Source organism: Centropristis striata, chromosome 7, assembly GCF_030273125.1.
Source record: "Centropristis striata isolate RG_2023a ecotype Rhode Island chromosome 7, C.striata_1.0, whole genome shotgun sequence".
In the NCBI taxonomy this organism is placed as follows: domain Eukaryota; kingdom Metazoa; phylum Chordata; class Actinopteri; order Perciformes; family Serranidae; genus Centropristis; species Centropristis striata.
The window spans coordinates 10685934-10707915 of NC_081523.1; the positions used below are offsets into that span (position 1 = coordinate 10685934).

The following is a 21982-nucleotide window of genomic DNA, read 5'->3' on the forward strand; positions in this document are numbered from 1 at the left end:
CTCGTGTTGGTGGGGAAATGATGCAGCGACATCAGTAAAGAGAAAGGCTTTTTGACAGCTGCCACTTCGAATACAGAGAGACGATCTGGTTTGAGAGTCAGTGTGACATTGTGTTCTGGACGCAACATGTACGATTTGATGCACTCACCTCTGCGGGGGGAGGCTGTGGGGCTCGGATGATGTTACTGACACTGATGCCTTCCAGTGTGGCCCCAAAAAGTAAACTCAGGGGCAAGTGTAACTTATTTTGGAGGGCATGTCATTTTACAAAGCACACTCTGTTATTTTTAGTGTTGTCTGGTGGCTGTGGTTAAAGGTTCCCTTCATAAAACCTTTTATTTGGGTTTTTAAAGTGAAAAACCTGCTAATGAGAACATCTTAACTAGGTATTGAAAAAACATTAGCACAACATGATGTTCACAGGAGAGCTGCAATTTTTTTGTTTCCTTCTTATTTTAAGTTCTTTCTTTGGTAAGCCTGAGAGGAAGTAGAACAGACCTGGTGTGGTCGGTTCCTCCCTGTTTCAATACAGCTGGTTGTGTTTTTAGATGCAGCATATAATATTCTGTCCACTGTGCCTTTCTCATTGGTTTCTGAGACAGCACTGCAAACTCAGCAGGCTTTAAACTTTAACGACAACCTCTCCGAACAGTAAAGATGCGTGCTAATGCAGCACAGCTCCTGCCAGCAGCAGCTTTTATGGGCCAGTAGATTATCAATGAGTAAAAGTTGCAAGCAAAGGGTTTTCTTACAGTACCTCTGCAGTTTGACTGACAACCAAGAATGTCCACTTTACTGTCCAAACATTTCAGAAGTTACTTAATGTACCCTGAATTGCACCAGACCTCAGGGGCTAAATGACATCAGTTCATTCATGACTCACTTCCCCTTTATTCCTTACCAAATTTGACTCTTTCTTCGTCATTTGTGCATTTTGCTGAGGCTTTGTAATGAGATCATGGCATGTATTTATCAAACTGCTAAAAGTGGCATTTTAGATTTTAGAAAAAGCTTTAAGTAAAACTCCATCAATCTTACTCCTAAAAAATAAAAAGCCATTTAACAAATTTCATACAACTTAAACCAGACATGAAAAACACATTTTTTTCAGTGCTTTTCCAACGCCTAGATCAGTGGTTCCCAAATTCACTATTAATGGCTCACAGCAGTATTGCCAAAATGAGGGCCTGCTACTGGCAGCAGGAGATCATCATGTCCTCATACCTAAATGTAATCATTGCTATTTTAAACATGTGGTTAATGTTGGCAAGCAAGTTGTTTTGCTTTAGGCACGACATCACACATCGCATCGACATCACTTGAAACCACCAGTAATAACCCATAGAGCCTTTGGTCAAAGTGACCCATATCACAGAGCATAAATGGTCAATGGTAAATGAAGTTGACTTATATAGCAAAAAATCCAAAGCGCTTTACACTACACACTACACTCATTCACCCAGGTGGCCGAGGCTACCAGAGCACACTGGGGCCACCTGTCACCATTGGGAATTAATTCATACTAATGAACGCAGCATCAATTTGGGGTATCAGTATCTTGTTCAAGGAAACTTGGACATGTAGGCTGTCACAGTCAGGGATCGAACCACCAACCGTCCGATCAGTCGACAACCACTCTACCAGAGCATTCGAAGAAAAAACCAACACGTAATTATACATAAACAGATGGTTTGTGGTTGTAAAAAAAAGGCTGCAGTTTCATTGAATTTAGGCTATAAAACTACTGATCTAGGTTTAGGTCAAAACATTTCTAGTAAGGCTTACAGAAGACAGTTTAAACAGTAAATAAATGCTGGAAGTGAAGTAGTTACGAGGTTGACGTGGCTACTGTAAGTAATACTGAAAGTATAGGTATACAGGTGTGCCTTGAGATTTTGGCTTGCACTTTGGTGTGCCTTGGGCACAAAAAGTTTGAAAACCATCATACATGCTTGCTCATTAGTATGTACTGCCCCCGACAAACTCCAGTCTTTGACCAGAAAGAATAAATTATCTAAAATCCCCACTTTGTATAGAGAGAGAGCAAAAACTGCTCAGTGTTGACCAATTATTCCTAAACATTTAATCCAAATGGCTATAATTTAATGGTTTGATTCTGCAAACTGTCTTTTTAATTTAGAATTTCCTGTTCATGTCTGGTGTGAATCCAACAGTCAGTGTTGTTATTTGGAGTCAACCTGTGTAACTGTGTCCATTAGTTAGTAGTGGAAGTAGTTGTGTTTAAGCCAAACCCTGGTCTTAAACTCTGGTGGTATTATAAGTGGTTTTATTGCCTAAAGTTAACCGTTTGCTGTGAACGTGGAAGTTTATTTTGAAAAGCCACAATGCATGTAAGTAGTGGAAAGTTACACAACATGTCAGACATGTCCGAAACCGAAAAATCTTGTGTGTCGGTGTCACACAAAGCATCTGACAAGTTGGGATGAGAATGTGATGGGCAGATTGAATATTCCTGCTCTGAGCATACATGTGATAAATATTGTGTGTAGTAGAGGAGCTACTCCTAAAAAAATACTCCTACACTTCACTCTAATTAGGAGGAAGTTTCTTGATAAATGTGTGTTTTTCTTCAGTTAAAGAAAAAAGTTTTTAATGGCTCTGTTGAGGATTTTAAAGTGCAATTCTGAAACTTTAATAAATTCAGACTCTGACTTCTTCAGTAAGTCAAGCTGAGTGGTTCTTCTGTCTCCAGTGTTTCAATTTGCACAAAATAATGGGCTTGTTTAGTGCATCGACACCCACACATGTTTGTTAACATATTTTCTGTGTTCTCATTTGTCCTGCAGAGTGGCCAGAGTTTGTGAAGAACTATGCCCCTTGGTGGGCGTCCCACACGTTGGACTGGTTGAATTATGGCAAGATCGTCCATGTGGTCCACTTTGAGAACCTGAAGAGGGACCTGTTCTCCCAGCTGAAGGGGATGGTCCAGTTTCTGGGTTTGAAGGTTTCTGAGGACCGTCTTCTCTGCGTCGAGGGGCAGAAGGATGGAAACTTCAAACGATCAGGGCTAAGAAAGCTCGAATATGACCCTTATACTCCTGAAATGCGAGCGAACATCAACGAGCTGATCAGAACAGTAGACGCTGCCTTGAGGAAAAGGAACATGCCTGGAGTTCCAGATGAATATATGCCAAGATGATATATGTGATCCCCTCATTTCATTTTTTTCCTCCTTTAATTGGACTGTTCTGTCAACAGACTCTGCACCATATTTTGTAGGATTACTAAACATTTTTTTCAATTACATTTCTGCAAACACAGGTTGAAGCTCTAGTGAGAAGAAATCAGTCGCTCCTATTTTAATTTTCTATTCACATTCTTTCATTTTCTGTTGAACCTCAGCAGCTTCATGCATTAATAATAAGAGGCAATTTAACTTTTTGTTATTCTCTTTGCCTGAATGAAAAGCACTTCTTATCCTGCTCTATGCACATGTGCTGTGTAGGCATGTGCACATGCCTTAACATGAGGGTACAATAGCTGTGACTATAGAGGGGCTCGTCTGACTGCGCTGCCAGTGAAAAACATGTGACCCAAAAAATATTATACAATACTGCAAAGTGTGTTGTATGAGCTTATTTTGTGCAAAATAGAAATACAAGAAATTAAAACATTGAATTTAATATTCTGCTGCTATCACAGTCACAGAAAAATACTATTTTCTACATGAAAACTTTAAAACATTTAACCCTTTGTCAGAGGGGACAAATGCAATATACAGGCTATAACTACCTGATGATGATACTGTGTGTTTCCTAGTTTTTGTAAGTTATTCAGCTTGTATGTAAGAGGAACCTTGTTTTCAAAGATGAAGAGATAAAGAACTCAGCTCCGATTATTCAAGAAGATGAATAATCCCTCTTGAAGGCACTGATTCAAGGAGAGAAGAGGATTTATCTTGACAGCATTTATGTATCTTTGGTGTGCGGTGCACAGGTCGACTAATTTGGTTGTGAATATGTTTTCTTAACACTGGACTCGATGCAGAAATCCAAAAAGCACGTCGCTGTGCAACACTTGCCCCAAAGATCACTGAGGAATTAGGCGTTACACTCGTGTTATAGATCAGAGGTTACATTTAGCAGTAGTGATCTTTTTTTTTGAAAGATTTATTTTAAAACAGTTAATCATACTGAATGTGAAAACTGTTTTTTGTTTGTTTTACTGCTTTGTTGTAAGAAGAGCTATGAAACAGTTAAAAGCTGGTGATAATTTCACTCTTCATAACTTAAAAAAAATGTGTGAAAACTTGTGCTCAGATTTTATAAGCAGCACGTCTTACAAGGGTACTCAATGTGCTATGCCATATGCTTAAAATAAACCATATATAAATAAATAGATACATGAAAATATAAATAAATAATCACTGGTGAATAAGAGCCAGAAAACATTAACTGACTTCCATTTTCAGAATGATATAAATATATTTTTATAGTGTGTGCTGACACATCGACAATATTTGTATTGCAACAAGCAAAACGGGAGATGTTGTTTCTATTTTTAACACATGCTTTAAACTTTATTGGCTCTCGCTTTCATTGACAAGCCGGCACTTTCTGAACATAGGTGTCACATTTGAATGTATTTTCTATGGAATGAATGTAATGTGATAAGGCCCAATAAATGAGTACATAAATGGATGTGGTCGACTGTTATTTATGAAGAAATTGAATTAAGGTGCACTGCAAAAAAGCCAACTTGGATTTTTTGGCCTAAAACAGTGATTTAATTTGGTAAAACTTATTTTAAAAATAATATAAATTACTGACATTTAGGGCAATAATGTAAGTTAGCACAACAAAGGAAGCCAGTTGTCTGCTCAAAAACAAGTTTGTGAGTTGTTGTTACTTATATCCTTAAGTTGGGGTTCAAAACAAGGGACAATAGTTCTGCTAACTCTTATTTCTTTGTTATGAAATTTGGTCATTAGCGAAAGCTAGCGGCTAACTGATGCTAGCGGCACTGCTTGTTACAGCTACAAGAGTAGCCATTAACGTATCAATGCTAACTCAAAATTGTGGTCACAACATTAGCTGACATTCATAGCGGCTTTACAACTGTGCCAGAGAAATTCAAAGTTGAGCAGGCTCAAAAACAAAACTTAAAATATTTAGTTTAATTGTCCAACTTAAAATTTTATCGAAGTTTGTTGCCTTGAGATTTTGAGTTCACCCAACTTTTCTTTTTTTGCAGTGTGTGTTTTTGAAGACAAAAGAAAATGTATTGTAAATGGATCTCAGTCTCTCTGGGGTCCTCCATCACATTTATTCAAATAGTAAAAGGAAAATTAACACCACCTCCTGTGTGTTTACAGTCCCGTGTGCAGATCTAAGATCTCCTGAATGACACAGATAAGGATATGCAGCCATTAGATCAAGCCTCCTATGGAGTATAATATATGTTTACAATGCACCATTTTAGATTAGCCTGTTAGTACGCAAACATTTCCCAAATGCAATGACACTCAATGGCCAATAGTGCATTCACATGCTCCTCGGCTCCATTTACCGTATAAGGAAGTGCCAGTGTCTCATGTCACCTCTGCAGTCTGGGTCTTCCCCCTGCCTGCCTGACGCTGTTTCAACATAAAGAAAACCACCTCCCACGGCACATACACATCGATTATGTCTTCTTGTGCACAGTAAGAGTGTGAGAATTATTTTCACCCTGGAGATGTTGCACCATTTTACTTTATTGTCAAACTCTTACTCAAACTCTTAGAAGTGGAGAAATTGGTCACACTTCTACTACTAACAGCTGGTGAGAGGTGATGATACAGGTGATATTGCATTATTTCTGCAAGTGAGGTATCAATAAAATAAATGATCTTTCCATGAAATTTGAAAGTGGTTGGCACTTTTTCACTTTAAAAAAAAAATTAAAATTCTTCCATAAAAACACCATATTATAGTATGTCTAATTTAAAAACAAACACCATATAGTGTAGTATGTTGGAACTAGTAAAAATATGACGGATTGTCATGGTAATAATATAGTATGATTTTTTTAAAACACATTACAGTATGTCCAAAAAGCAAACAAAATAAAACCCCAACATATTATAGAATGTCCCATCATTTGAAACATAACAAAAAAAGTAATGCTATAGTGCGTCAAAACAAATAAAATAATAAAAAAAACAGTCAAAGGGTAGTTTGTCCATAAATACCTAAAACTCCTAACTCTTAAATTATTCTCATCACGTCTGTGGATGAATTATAAATTAATTGATTTGGCCTCCATATTGAGAATTGAACACATTAAAGAGTTAAGTTTGATATTTACAACTTTATTTATTACAGAAAACAGAAACATTATTGCACAAGTCACGTTCACTGCACAGCACTCATACATCAAAAAACAGCTGGTAAAAACATTTGGGTGTGTTATATTTCTATGATTCATGAGAACAAACTTCTCTGTACTCAACAACAGTCCTCTAACCATTTATTAGGGTCAGTCTGATATGACAAACATACATGTAGCAACAGAAAATAGTTGCGTACTGAGGTGTCATTAGATAAAACCACAGAACATCCCTTTTTTTTTAACAGTTAAGGTTTTATGTGCAAGGAAAAGAAATACCAGCAAACACTTCTTGGCTCTTTTCCTTCATTTAAGTTCAGAGATCAAATGAAAAAAACTATTAATTCTACAAATTGAATACTTCCTTTAAAAAACAAAACAAAGTCTGAAGCTTTATTCCAACAAATATGCAACAGAAGGTTATTTCCTTTCCTATTAATTTTCATGTTTTTCATTCATCAAAATACTTTTTACTACAATTAATGTCTGAGTATACAAGAGTCCTGCAAGACTAAATATATCTGTAAATTAAAGGAGTCCCTGGAGTGTTCATCTTTCTTAATACACCTTCAACCAATGCCTAACATAATGATAATAAATGTTTATGAGCTTATTATCAGAAAAAATACAGACCTCGTATTTACAACTAAAATGATCTGATTGCTGCAGTTAGTAAAAGCCTGCAGAACTCTCCACAGTTCTGGAAAAACACTGCTTCTGCTGGAGGAGATTGATGCACCCTGCGATGCACAACGAGCAAAGTACATGTTTAGACATCGGCTCAAGCCTGAAGATTCTTCAACTACATTATATGTTTGGCAACAGATTTCTCTGTGCTGCCAACAGCAGGAAAGTGCAACAAAAATGCTCGCTGGCACCGTGAGACTATACATATTTCTTGAGTTAATTACTTGCATATTTGAAACAGTACTTTTGTGAGTGAAACAGTTTCCTCTAGATGTGCGTAGACGCTCTGTTGTCCATAGAGCTGGACCTGGACAGGTATCGGCTGGTGGTGCGGCCTTCCTCGCCCATCGCGTTCTCCATCTTTGAGAGCATGGAGCTCTTGAACTTCCTCTTGAAGTCATTCCCCATGAAAACATACAACACTGGGTTGAGAAAGCTGTTCGCTGCCGCCATACAAGTACCTACTTTGAGCCCGGCGGTTAAAATGGCATGGTCGTAGTTTTGATGGTTGACCTCCAGCAGGACGAACACGTGGTACGGCAGCCAGCAGATGAAGAAAGCGGCGACGAGCGCAGACATGACTTTGAAAGGTTTGTTGTTTTTGGTCATCCTGTTGGTTCGCAGTTTGATGATGATGATGGAGTAGCAGATGATGATGATGATGAAAGGGACGATAAACCCTGCGAGGAAGCGGCTCCATGCAATTATCATGTGACCGTGTTTGCTCTGTGTGTAATTATTGTAGCAACTGGTCCTACTCAGGTGAGTGCCAACATCTCGGAAGATGACAGAGGGAACGCTCAGTCCGATGGCGAAAAGCCAGGACATGCAAACAACCACAGACGCCTTTTGAACAGTGCGATGGTTCTGGGCCCAAACTGGAAACACGACTGACACGCAGCGGTCGATGCTGATGACGACCAGGAGGAAGATGCTGCTGAACATGTTGAGGAACATAATGGAGGGGGCGAATTTGCACATAAAGCGGCCAAAGATCCACTCCTCCATCGCCATGTTGGTGATGCTGAACGGGAGGAAGACGCAGAAGACAAAGTCGGAGATGGCGAGGCTCAGGTACCAGGTAGTGTTGACCGTCTTCTTCATCTTGAAGCCAGAGATCCAGATGACCAGACCGTTTCCAAAGAAACCCAGCAGAAAAATCACCACACTGACCACGAGCAAAGACACACACAAGACTTCCTTTAAACACGTCGACTGGTGATGAAAAACTGAAGACTCAGTTAGAGTGTAATTGCTGTCGTCAGTGTAGTTATAGTCCATTTGATATTCATAATCCTCCGCAATTTCCATTTTGTCTTCTATGAGATTTCTGTGGAGAAAAAATGCAAAACTTTTTATAACATTTGACATACAGTCATGGAGAAAATTATTAGACCATTGTTTTCTTCAATTTCTTGTTCATTTTAATGCCTGGTACAACTAAAGGTACATTTGTTTGGACAAATATAATGATAACAACAAAAATACTTCGTAAGACTTTAATTTAAGAGCTGATATCTAGCCATTTTCCATGGTTATCTTGATAATAATCAAAATCATTATCAAGAAAACCATAATAAGGTCCTTAATAACCATTAATTAACAAGTAATAAGGCATTGTTATCGCTTTAGATCCGGTAGTCGCAAAAAGCATAGTTAACTTATAGTTAACTTATAATAGATGAGCAATAAAGTATATTTTAATATCAATAAGCAAACAAAATAAGATTAATAAAGGCATGGCAAAGACATAATGGGTGGGTCATGGGTGTTTGTAATGCCATTATTAACACTTATATAAGCTTATAAACACACAATAATGTTAATAATCGCTAGATATCAGCTCTTAAATTAAACTCTTATGAGCTTTTTTTTTTTTTTTTTACAAAGCTTACTAAAGGAAAATGTTTTTGAATGTAAATTAACTCCTTTATGACAACAACAACAATGGCATACCTGCAGCACAGACCTTCCACTGCTGTCGACTCGATGGTGTCCAAAGTTTAGTGTCAACAGAGCTGTGCTGTTCCCTTTAGACTTGTTAGAAACATCACAACCCATCTGCTCAGCAATCAGCTGACAGGGTGTTTCTCAACACTTCCATCCCCTGAATACTTTCAGTACTGCATTTTGAGGTCTTTATGATGCTGACAAATTATATAGCATTTGTTTTGTGGTTGAGAAAACCCTTTGAAAACAAAACTCAAGCTTTTTATATCAAAGAAAAATGATTGTGCTATTAAAAGTATACAGTCATTTCCTGTTCTGTGGTTGGTTATAACAGAAAGTATATGAATACAAATAAGCCTTTATCTTCTTTTGCTGCCCTGTTTAAAAGAGAAGTGTGGGTAACGCTGTATAATAAGGTCCTTAATAACCATTAATTATCAAGTAATAAGGTGTTGTTCTCGCTTTAGATCCGGTAGTTGCAAAAAGCATAGTTAACTTATAGTTAACTTATAATAGATGAGCAATAAAGTATATTTTAATATCAATAAGCAAACAAAATAAGATTAATAAAGGCATGGCAAAGACATAATGGGTGGGTCATGGGTGTTTGTAATGCCATTATTAACACTTATATAAGCTTATAAACACATTAACATTAACATTACTTGTTAATTAATGGTTATTACAAGGACCTTAATATAAAGCGTTACCGATTTATTATATTCCAGAAAAGGCAGAATCTCCACGGCCGATTTCTCCAACACTTAGCAATCCAAATGGATAAAAATCACTACAGGTAAGAGTGTGAAGTGAACTGTGAAGGTGAACTGTTCCTTTAATCTGAAGCTCTAAAACTGTCCCATAGATCTGGTCCTATCCACCTGATATTTTGATGCCAGTTTTTTTTTATTTATTTCCTCATCAGGAGCTCTGATGTCATGTAGTATGTCATTGGTGTTTGTGATTCATAGGCCTTGGGAAAAAAATGCTAAAACTGAGGATGACTACTGGATATCTACACATTTTCTTTAGATTAAAAGAAATTAATTATTAATGGTTATTACAAGGACCTTAATATAAAGCGTTACCGAAGTGTGAAGCATTTTGTGATAGGCTCTGATGTTTCTCTTTAGGGGTTAAATGCACGCCGTTGGCCAGATGTACATGTTCAAAGCAGACAGAGGAGTGGGGCATGTAAAGCCAAAGTGTTCATTAAACCATAAAGCATTCTTCGGCAATAAACACACTGATTTTAATTTGATATTTCAGCCCCAGACTTAGCTGCAGATGTTTCTAATAACACAAAACAAAAAGCAACAGCTGCTGTAAATACAGGCCACAGAACATCGTTAGTGACTGAATCAGCCCTGTATGGCTGTCCTGCTTCATGATCAGCGAGGCAGATGCATCCGAGGCAGCAGCAAGAAGACAAGCCGCAGATGGCAAAGTTATTCAGTTTGAAAGATGTTATTATGACTGAGGAGGACCGCAGCATTCTCAAACATAACACTTGAGTCCTAAAAAAGAAGAAAATAAATGGATTAGGTTTAGTGGGACGGAGAGTCACAATCAGAGACAGACATTATATGAAAGAAAAACATACAAAAATATCCAGAAATGATAAGGGCCTCTCCGCAATACAGTTTTGGGGACTTAGAAGTTTCAGTGAGAGGCGACTGGGGAAGGGCCAAATAGCTACAACAATTGGCAGCTGCAGATGGATTCCATCGTGCCCTGCTGCTGGAGCTGATCCCAGCCTACTTACTTATTTATGGTAGAACCACAAATAATTTGTATCAACGAGAATATCCAAATAAACACAATCTGAAAGATGTGTGCAACACCAGATTGCAGCCTGAATGCAGTGCAGCTGTGCCTAGTAAGATTTTAGGTAACGCTTTATATTAAGGTCCTTGTAATAACCATTAATTAACAAGTAATAAGGCCCTTGTAAGTCCTTACAAGATGCTTATTAACATTATTGTGTGTTTATAAGCTTATATTAGTGTTAATAATGGCATTACAAACACCCATGACCCACCCATTATGTCTTTGCCATGCCTTTATTAATCTTATTTTGTTTGCTTATTGATATTAAAATATACTTTATTGCTCATCTATTATAAGTTAACTATAAGTTAACTATGCTTTTTGCAAATACCGGATCTAAAGCGAGAACAATGCCTTATTACTTGTTAATTAATGGTTATTAAGGACCTTATTATAAAGCGTTACCAGATTTTAGAGGTAGCAAATAGTGGTCTCACTAGAAGGAAATGGCTACTATGGGGAACACTATCACATATGAATAAAAGTGGGCTCAATGAATACACAACACTCTCAGCTTTTTTAAAAACTTTTTTTATGCAATTCCAAGACTATTTAGAGACCCTAGTATGCAGAAATATTAAAATACAGTAGGTGAAAATAAAACTGTATTGTAAAATAAACTGTACTGTGTGTAATTTGCACTGCATGAGAAGAAGTGTGCAGTTTTTGATTTGAAATGCATGTTATCAGCATAAAGTGGGCATGTATGTAAAGGCGAGAGTCATGGTTACTCATAGAACACATTTTCATTTAGCTATCATGAGGTCAGAGGGTACGGGACCCCTTTGAAAATGTCAGTTTTTGGAGTTGAATAATTATTTTTTAAGTGCCATGTTTCATGTTCAGTGTAGAAAAATAAAAAGCTTTTATTTTGTGTTTCCTCATGTGTCGTCATGTTCCTGTGGTGATTATTATAATAAACAAGCACATTTCTCATGTTCTGAAAATGAGCTCATGAGTGTAAATCCTGAAGCAGCTCTCCGGTAAATTATGAAATATTTAATTGCGTACAGCATACCCACCTGACCGATTTAGATGCATTTCAGCAAATCACTTTCACTGCAGAGGACACACAGACCTGCTGCCGGCCCGCAGATTAGATTTCCTAATGAAGGATGAGGTTATAAATAATCAAACACACTCAATAACCAGGTATTATGTTTCTCTCGGAAATGAGGAAATGTAGATTTTTGATTCATATTTCTGAAGAACTGAGAAGATTTTCACTTCCTACTTCTGCTCAAATATAAAGTTAAGAGGTAACTTGGATACAGCTGAATAAAGCATTTAATAATTAACAGCGCTGTATAAGTTGTGGAGTGTAGAGAAATCCCTTCACATGCATCTTTGAATTTGATCCATTCTACATTATAACATACAGACAGAGTTGAATGCATGACAGTGAGGTCGGCACAGTAAAAAATAAAAAAGCCATCCTTCAACTGATCAGTTGAACCTTTAAATACCAATGGAGCGTCCATTGAGAAACTTCAGCTTTGTTGCACTCAGACTTCTCTTTAGAGGAGGAAAGCTCAGAGGAAAACTCTCCTATGAGGAAAAATAAAGCACCACTTTATCTTTAATTGATAATGTTCAGCATTTCAGCAGAGTTTTATTGTAAAGTGGGGAAGAGCAAGGTAAGGTAGCTTTTTAAGGTGCAGATTGAAATCAATTAAATCGCCCTAAAAGGTAAAAATGCAAAGGTCGTCTCTAGAGCATGTGTTTGGTTTCTAAATCCAACACACTGACCTTTGAAATATTTTTACTTCCCTCTGAAGACACTAACAGTATTAAGGAGTTTGTTGTTGTTCAAGAATTAAATCAGTTACATGTATACAAGTTCATTTATACACTCAATGCAATCAATTCAATTATCATTTTCTTTTTCATTTCTTGTTGCATTTATGCCCCTTATGTTTTGTGAAATGCAATCATGGTGTTAAAACACGTATTTGAGTGTGTTTTTGTTGCTGATGATGCTTTCATTGAGCAATCCCAGGCTGCCTTACTCACCGACAGGATTTACGTACATACGGCTGACGTGGGAACAAACTGGTGATGTTTATTCTCAACATAAACCCACAACTAGAAATTTCTTCTATGAAATATAACTAGAGTTCCAGCTTTAGTTAGTAATTAATAAATCACTGTCTTTCCTGCTTTTTAAGGGTAAAATAATGAATCTTAGCTTTGAACATTTTGAGGAAACGAAAGCTACTATTTCTGTTGCTGTGACCTCTGATGTCACAGCTATAACTTCTCTGCTGTTTCCATGGCATCCCTGTGGTCACAATAATACCAGTATTAATCCATTTCCCCAGCTCTGCTGATGAATGCAGCTCACAGGCTGCATTACTCATCAATAGGCTGATTTTATGCTTTAAATCATTTGACCTCAAGGCCAGCCACAGTGTATACAGAATACCAGCACAGATGTATCCTGATTAATGAAACTTTTCTATATGAAAGACCTCTGGATACCAATCAGCCACTGTGTTTTTCAAGCTTTAAAACCCTGAAAACAAGCCGCCAGTAAACATTTATTCCTGCAATCAGCACTGGTCTCCACCGTCCTCGCCTGCAGGCTGATGGAGGGTCCTCTGACATACAGTATCAGCTTCCTCTTCAGCCAGCCAGTCAGCCATTTGAATTGTATTTTGAAGTAACTTGAGCTACATTAGTGTCTTCCGCTTAAAACCCATTATATAGATTAGAGCTGCACCAGTCAACAGCATAAATCTGCTTACCTAAAATCCACCTCCACAATGCAGATTAAAGTGGACTGAGTTTTTGAATCACAACGTCAGAAATAGCTAGTAATTGTGTTGAAATGATCTGTGAAACAAAGTGCTGTATTAACCTCAGGAAGTGATGTTGTAACTTCATACGTCTGAACTCCACCGCCATGCAGTTATTATTAGAAACGCGATGATTTTGCAGTGTTACTTGAGAGGCAAAGCTGCAACTCTCAGTTGGGCTGTAATAGTTTTCACAGCTGATAGTTTGGCTCTGAATATCACAGAGAATTAAGAGACTCACAGGGAAGTTTCTGAAAGTGGGGATAAACAAATGTCAAGATATATTTGCATATGTATATAATTGCACTCTAGTCTGACTGACTGCCCCTGTGGCTAATTAGAGCCTGTCATCAACACAGCTGCAAGTTAAGTAGGCAAGTCAATCACTCAATCTCAGTTCACTATGGTCCACAGAAAAATAGATTTTCTCTATTTGTGACATTAGTGCCTCTCAAAAAGGCCGGCAATTTGTTAATGTTGGCCTCAATAGGCTATTTTAAGCCATGCTAGCTGCACAGTGAAATGTTAGCATGCTAACATGTCATTATGCACTTTGAGGAAAAAGTCAAAATGTCAAGAAGAAAGTCGAAATACAATGTTGGGGGAAAAAGTCTAAATGTCTAAATGAATAAAGTCAAGTTTTTGAGTTCAGTAAAGTACACAAGTACAAGCTACAACCTGATTTCGGTCAATGCCCGACCCCCCAAAGGGGGCGCCAAAGATCCATGGGGGGTCGCGAAGCCCTCTTGATTTTAAGGGATGTAATATATCTAATGCGTTAAATATAGATGAGTCAGCATTAGTGGGACAAAAACTACTAAATAAGGGCTACATTAAACGTTTCATTTATTTAAATAGAAAAATCACTATAGAAAAGTTTAAAAATAAAGGCTATATCGTGAGAATAAGGACATGTGTAACATCCCTCCTGCAGTATACACAGGTAACCTCACCTAGTGGTAACCTCACCTAGCGGTAACCTCACCTAGAGGTAACCTCACCTAGTGGTAACCTCACCTAGTGGTAACCTCACCTAGTGGTAACCTCACCTAGCGGTAACCTCACCTAGAGGTAACCTCACCTAGCGGTAACCTCACCTAGTGGTAACCTCACCTAGCGGTAACCTCACCTAGTGGTAACCTCACCTAGCGGTAACCTCACCTAACAACAGAAACACAGAGCTAATGGAAAAATGGCGAAGCGTCAGGGAGACGAAAATGCTGAATATCTCAAAAAGAAAAAGAGAGGGTACCATGAAAGTCACATTGAGTTCGGCTTCATAGAAGCAATGGACAATGAGGGGGTTGCCAAAGTTTACAATGGTAAAAATGTGGGTCCCTCAAGAAAAAGGTTGGGAACCACTGATATAGAGGAAGCTGGAGAACCAAGAGAGAACCCACACTGACACGGGGAGAACATGCACTCCACACATAAGAGCCGCAGTCCGGAACCAGCGACCCTCTTGCTGTGAGTGTGTAAATCCGTTGCTGTTTTTTTTTTTTTCTTTATGTGAAGCACATTGTGTTGACAACAGAAATACGTTTTGTTCTTTCTTATTTTCTTAATATAATAAAAAAGAATATTAATATGCATTAAAATAACCCTGAGTACTGTGTGGCACCGTGGAAGACTTAATAAATTCATAAAAGAGTTGTAAACAAAACAAGATTTGAAATAAAGACATCCTGTGCTCAGTTAAATCTGTAGTACATTGTTTGGATTATTATTATTAATATTATTATTTAAAGTGATGTGGGGAATCCAGGAAAATCCCACTGTACTATATTGATGTCTGTATTGTATATCTACACCAGGAGGAAATTATAAACTTTGAGAAAATTGAGCTTGGATGAAGAGAGGCTCCAGCCATTAATGTTTATTTGTCTTGTGATTGTGTATAGACAAGGAGCAAAGGGGAAAAACAAGACAGCAGAGGACACACACATGCCCTGACATATGTGATCTCACACACACACACTCTCTCAGGAGGATTAGAGCTGACTGTTTGCACAGATGGACTAACATGGCTCCATGTTAAATCTTTACATTAACAGGATTTAATCCACCCAGACCAGCGGGAGGAGAAGAGTTCATCTAGAGATACATCTGTCATTTATACAGAAACAGAAACATTACCGTCCCTGATGTTATTTACCCACAATATGACAAAAATGAAATTCCACACAAAGATTTTTTTTTAAAGTTACTTATATAGAGCAGGTTTCTTCACGTTCACTTCTGCTAATACAAAAAACTCTCTACACATATAGTTCCCAGCTAAAGGGAGAAGTACTTAATGGGTTTTTCCACATTGCAAGTCTTGCTGTTCTGCCATTGTGTCAAACTAGAAATTTATGAGCTTTGACGAGAAGCTGACAGAGAGCAACTGCCTGTGAACTCCGCCGCAGGAGAGGAGGTTATGTGACACAGGAGTGGCCGAGGAGAAAACACTCAGGAGAAAAGTTGAGAGCTTAAAAGGCTGGAAAAGAGCTGCTACAGCGACCTTTGACCTCTTCGCTTTTAAAGAAGAATACAACTGAGCAGATCTGATGCCAAACGACAGGTCAGTCTGTGTCGGTGACCACTGATGGATCCTAATGCAGCCTGAGGGAAAGTAAAGTGCAAAACACAGGTTGAGCCCACAGCGACAACAAAGCTGAAACAACAGTTTTACAATAATGTAAAACTCATCCGGATGTAAAACTTTTCTAACATTTGTTTTTCATCCATTTACAAAACCAGCCTCTATCATAATTAAAATATAAATGTTTGATCTCCCTCTTAATAAATAAACTGAAAGCAGGCATTTAGGAATAAGATGTACTTATTAAGATGCTTACCATCTGGTTGAAAAAAATATGTAACATAATATCAGTATATTTTATATCTCACTGAGCACACATATTCCACACTGAAGCGTTTATTAGAAAACTACCTATCACATCAGGGAAATTGGGATAATGGGATCGAGCAGAAATGTCATAAATTATGCCGCAATGATAATCCAATATGGCTCTGGATCTGTGGTTTCATATGATCATCTGCACAGCTTTTAACCATCTAAATCCTGTTAGAGTGATCAGGACAGATGATATTGCAATGAAAAAGTCAATTAACAACTCTAATCCTCAAAGTGACCGAGGCTCATGATCATGGGATTTCTGCTTATAATCACAGTATCACACCACTGTGCTGTGCCTCCAAATTATGAATCAGTTAGATGGTAATAATCTGTACATCTGTGGCATCATATGAATCAGAGTAATAACAGGACTCTTACATGTTAATATGATTAAAATGTAAAGGCAATCATCAGCTGATGCAGCAGGTATAATGTTTACCTTGTTCACCATATTACTACCTGATGCAGTGACTGAGCAGGGACCCTCTACTACATACACTGTAAAAAAAAACTGTGTTGCATGCTACTGGGCCTAAAATAAAGCATATAGTGCCATGTATAAACACACCTAGCTATAGTACACACAATAAGCTATTATTTGAAGCTATTAAAATAATATTTATTAACCGTTTTGCTTACAGTGCAGAAATGTGCTTTGTGAACACTCAAAAAACAACAACAACTTCATTGCAGGAGTTGACATACCATCGTCTTCATACTTGTAGCATTCCTGCAAAAATGTTTATGTCTTATAGTGAGGAACAAAGAATTGTAAACCTAGGATAAACAACAATGTAAATATGTATATACGATAATAATATGGTTGGAAAAAGAAGAAAAAGAAGAGGAGAAAAAATAGATAAGTGTAATGATGTTCATACATATATACATAAATAATAGGGAAGAAAATAAATAAATATTTTTATAAAAAAACAACAACACCATTTCAGGGCTGTATATTGTTATATTATTTTTTTATTTGGGATTCTCCTTTTTAGTCTATTCATTCCTAAATTTAAATATTCTTTTTCTTGTTTTCTGATCTATTAAGTTATTTTTTTCCATTTCTACATTGCTATTTACTTTTGACTTCCAGCTGTTAAATGAAGGTGGAATAGGCTTTAACCAGTTTCTTGTTAATACTTCAGTACTTTAACCCAAGTAAAAATTTGACTGCCACTTGTATTGGAGTAATATTTGACTTTGACTCAAGTACTGGAGTTGTGAACTTTGTCCACCACTGGAAAAAAATAGCAATTGATTTGTGAGGCAGTAGACATTATGACTGACTATTATAATATTATATGTGTGTGTCGCTGCAGGCAGGCACATTTAAAAAAGCAATCCAATCTCAGGCTGGGAGAACAGCTCCACTCAGACAAAGTGATTAGTTTCCCCTGCCACAAAATCATGCATCCTGCATTTGCAAAGTCTCATAAACAAGTTACAAAACAGCTAAAGGCGAGCACTTTCAGGGGAGCACACATAAGTAAACATTGCCATCCGGTAGTATTGTGTTGTATTTAATCGTGTTATAAGGAGCTATAATTTTATTTTGTACGCCCCCCTGTACGTTACCAAAGAAACCAAACAAAGTCACCAGCAAGTCATCTCTTGGTGGGTGAAGAAAATAATGAGCTGCCCACAGTTGCTGAGTCATCGCTGTGTGCTGTAAGATATGCCTGTTAGTGCTGGAATTGATGCATTTGACAGAGCTGGCGGCTCGTACACCCCCTTCTCTGAGTGGCGCAGGCCAGTGTGGAAGTGAGATATAAGTGAAACAGCAAGAACCGCCTGAGGTAGGTTCCTGGTAATGACTGCTGCTCAGTGGAGACCTAATTATTTCTGTCTCCTGTCTTTCCAGCGGATCATAGTCACCCGCCGGACCTGCTGTGGCCCTTGAGCAGGTGACCAGCCTGAAGGGCCGGACCTCGAATATGAAGGAGAGCATCTAATCTGAAGATATATGCTACAAACAAGCAAAGACGCCAATGTTCAACACATCACCAAGACCAAAGATCAGATGTAAAAACCTGCCTGTTCATTCTACTGCCCCCAAAACAAACACAAATCATTGTCTTTGTTCAGTCATTCATAAAGGGTGTCTCTATGTGAAATGGCTCCCTTTAGGCCTTTGTGACAATGAGAAAGAGGACAGACAGCTAGGAGCACGGATTGAATAAATCATGTCCAGTCTCTACAGGCTTTAGGCAAGAAGCCACGTGGAAAAAGCATCCACACTACCTCCTGCAGCAATCATTCAGTAAAATTAATTATCCATGATCCCACTGGTTTATATATTGCTGCATTTTATGGACTCTCTGTAAGATGTAAGTTCAGTGAGCCAGCTTGGGTATATTCCTGCAGGAAGTCTTCATGAAGCTTGTGTATATGACAGACTGGAGGACAGCTTTTTAAGGAAATCCCAGATGAGACACATGAGCAGTAGCAGCAAGTGTTTGCAGTGTTTTGCAGCAAGGTTCACAAAAGAACTGAGCAGAAGAGTGGGGGCGGAGAACTAACAGCCTAAACAGACAACCTTATTGTGAAATCTGTGCTGGATGTACTGTAGTGAGCAGAGGACTCTCAAACCCCACTGGAGTACTCTGCCTGGACTACCTCGCAGACATTGATGTATTACAAAGCAAAGGTCAAGACAAGACAGGCGCAACTCAGAAAACTCGAAAGAAAGACGAGCCTCATGGTTAGTCTGTCCAGTTTAAAACGCCACATATGTAGGTTCGTAGTTAGCCATGCCCTCTAGGGGCCAAAGTAATTATGAAGGAAGCCAAGGCACAGTGTGAAAGCAGAGGTGAATGTAAGGCTACAGAGTATAAAGAACAATAAGGTACACTTAGGGTGGGCAGGAAAGGTGGTGAGAGGGTCAAACAAACACAAGACTGTGACCCAGGAGACGGCAATCGATTCCTGTGTGAAACCAAAAGTCAAAGTTGTTATTTGAGGTTATGTTACTTAGTTTCCCTGCATAGCCTGTGTATCTATTTCACTCCCGGTAGTCATGTTCATTTTTTTTATTTTATTTTTAACAGTCGTTATGCCAGTAGTTTTTCCCCAAGGCTTGAACAAATAGTTTTGGAGTATATACCTAATCATGCTGTGACCATTTCACAATCTTAAACCTGTGTTTCAAACTGAATGCCAACAGTAGGGGTGCTAATTTTGGAGATACACCTGTGGGTTGTATTTGAGGTTAGAAACTAAAAACTTATGTGGTTCGGAGGATTTACTGCTCATGCAACAATTGTCACATGTCAGGAAAACATTATTTTTTTTTAGCAGTTTGCATTCAGGTGATTTGAGTATTTAGCCATGATAGAAAGTGTTTTCTAGAATTTGAATATATGTAAGACTTTAATGCAAGTAAACATTATACTTCCTCAATGAAAAAAGCAAAACAAAACATGCATTGCAAGAATCTAACGACAAAAGGTTATTTCGCAGAAAAAAAAGCTTAATTTGCATTATTTTACTTTGTTGCACTGTTGATTGCAAAAAAATTAGATTTGTTATTATTACTGCATTTAACTGTCAATTGTGTGGAGTGATGTATATTTTAATATTGACCAAAAAAAAAACAGTAGTTGTAGCCATGGTTTAAATGAAGTAAGTTAACTGCAAAGTTTTTTAAAGCACCATACGTTCTTTTAGCCTGGCTAAAACCAGACTAATCACAAATGAGATTAGTCTGGAAACCAGCCATTCATTTCTCCATAGAAGAGGCGTGGTTTACAATAGTCCAGAGCCATTGATTGGGCGATACGAATGTTTATCAAAAGCGTCTGTACATAGCTCTTAGCCAATCGTATCAGTTATTACAAGATGACGTATGTAGAGCGACAGAAATTGATGTTTACATAGCCAGACTAGCCCATCTCTACTTTGAGACTAAAATGCTGATTTCTGCTTCTGCAATGTTTTTCTGCAGCATGTTGTGGCTCTGGCTGCTCACAGTCTACCGGCAGTGTTAGTGTGTGTGTGTGTGTGAGAGAGAGAGAGAGAGAGAGAGAGAGAGAGTTGCTTGCTGCTTTGCTTCTCCAGTTCTCTTTCTGCAAGATTATTTATTTTTACGCCTTATTTCCCCCTCATGTCATTCAGCCACACACATCCACTGATTTTATGGGCAATAGACGAGCTGCTGCGGGTCACTCGCCGGCTCCGCTGTCCCCCGGCTCGTATCGATCACCGGCGTTACAGCAGTTAGCGGTAGCGGGGCTAGTTGGTAGATTAGGCTTTTGCCAAATCCTGTCGGAAGCAAGGCTAAAACACCCTTTTTCGTGGTGAAACAGGAGTGTAAAATCAAACTTTCGCTCTAAACTATTGAAAACGCCGTCTACAGCTAGATCGAAAGAGAGTTTCGCGTCTGCTGCAGCCATGTTGGATCTGTAAGAAAACTACAAAACTCGTCTCGCCGTCCCTCCCCGTTGGATTGGATTCCTAAAACAGGGCTAAGAAACGGTCGTATTTGCCAGACCGCCTGCAGGTTCGAAATCGAGCGTGCAAGGCAGTATGGGAATACCCAGGCTAACAGTCTTTCATGTCCTTCTGTAGAGCCAACAGAGGAAACTTCAGCATCCCAATGTGACAGTGTTGTGAACTGAGGCTCCTCCTGCTCCCAGTGCAGGACAGCTGTAAGGACAGAGCTCCAGTAATTACCTGTTTGATACCTGGGGAGGCAGCCACATGCCTCCGTTTTCCTCTGACCTCCTCTGACGACAGCAGAGGGGAGTCTCAGCATGCACTGAAGGAAAGGGGGAGATGGAGGAAACATGAAATTACTGTTGTTGTGACACAGGGAAGTTAAAGGCTGTGCACTGTTATCATGTTGCAGGTGTTTAAATCTCTCTGATTTCCTGGAGGAGCTTCAGGACAGGCTGTCCTCTGCTCTTCTCACCAGAGAGAGAGAAAAAAGACAACCTGACCTCCCAAATCGTCTTGTAGCATCACTTGTCAGTCTGCCAATGACGGTGTGGGTCGTGCATTTCGGCGCAAACCCTCCTTTTAGATAGGTATTTTGGATGCTGACAGTCGAGGACAGTTGTTGCTCCCTGTGCAGCTCTCCTTCACGCTGTCATCCATTTTACGGCCCCCTCATCCCTCTTTTCTGAGCCATCCATACCCAGAAAGTGGAAAGAGAGCCACCATCCCTCTCCCTATAACAAGATCCTCTATCTCTGACACCCAGCTCTGTCACCCAGAACAAAGCCTCTTCTCAGACAGAAAGGCAAGCAGGCTGACGGCTCCGCAGAGGCTGGAGAGAGGAGCACGAGCCGGTAGGGGAGGAGGCGAGGCGCCTGTGCCAGAGGGATTTATTTCCTGCCCTGACAGGTCGCTTTTTTTCCAGGTGGGCAGATGGATTTTCTACCTCTTGAAGCACAGTTCCAGCAAGTAGTAAAAAGACAGGGTGTTATTTTAATAGTCTCCGACAGGTCATCTCTGGAGTGTGCTTCAAGTTAACGTGTCAGCTGGC

At 38.8% G+C, this 21982-nt stretch overlaps 2 protein-coding genes across 2 annotated transcripts in view; one reads left to right on the forward strand and one right to left on the reverse strand.

Moving 5' to 3' along the window:
• The window catches only part of wscd2 (WSC domain containing 2), a 49693-nt gene extending 45032 nt beyond the window's left edge, over positions 1-4661 (forward strand). The window contains exon 9 of the mRNA XM_059337466.1: positions 2808-4661. Within this exon, the coding sequence (XP_059193449.1) occupies positions 2808-3160 (353 nt within the window). The 3' untranslated portion in view covers positions 3161-4661. The remainder of the gene's footprint in view (positions 1-2807) is intronic.
• A 1641-nt stretch (positions 4662-6302) lies between these two features.
• cmklr1 (chemokine-like receptor 1) lies at positions 6303-9057 on the reverse strand. Its single transcript, XM_059337321.1, has 2 exons — positions 8971-9057; positions 6303-8344 (listed from the first exon to the last, which is right to left on the reverse strand). Exon 2 carries the CDS (start codon positions 8323-8325, stop codon positions 7282-7284), a length of 1044 nt encoding a protein of 347 aa, XP_059193304.1. The 5' UTR covers positions 8326-8344; positions 8971-9057; the 3' UTR covers positions 6303-7281.
• Positions 9058-21982: the final 12925 nt, after the last annotated feature.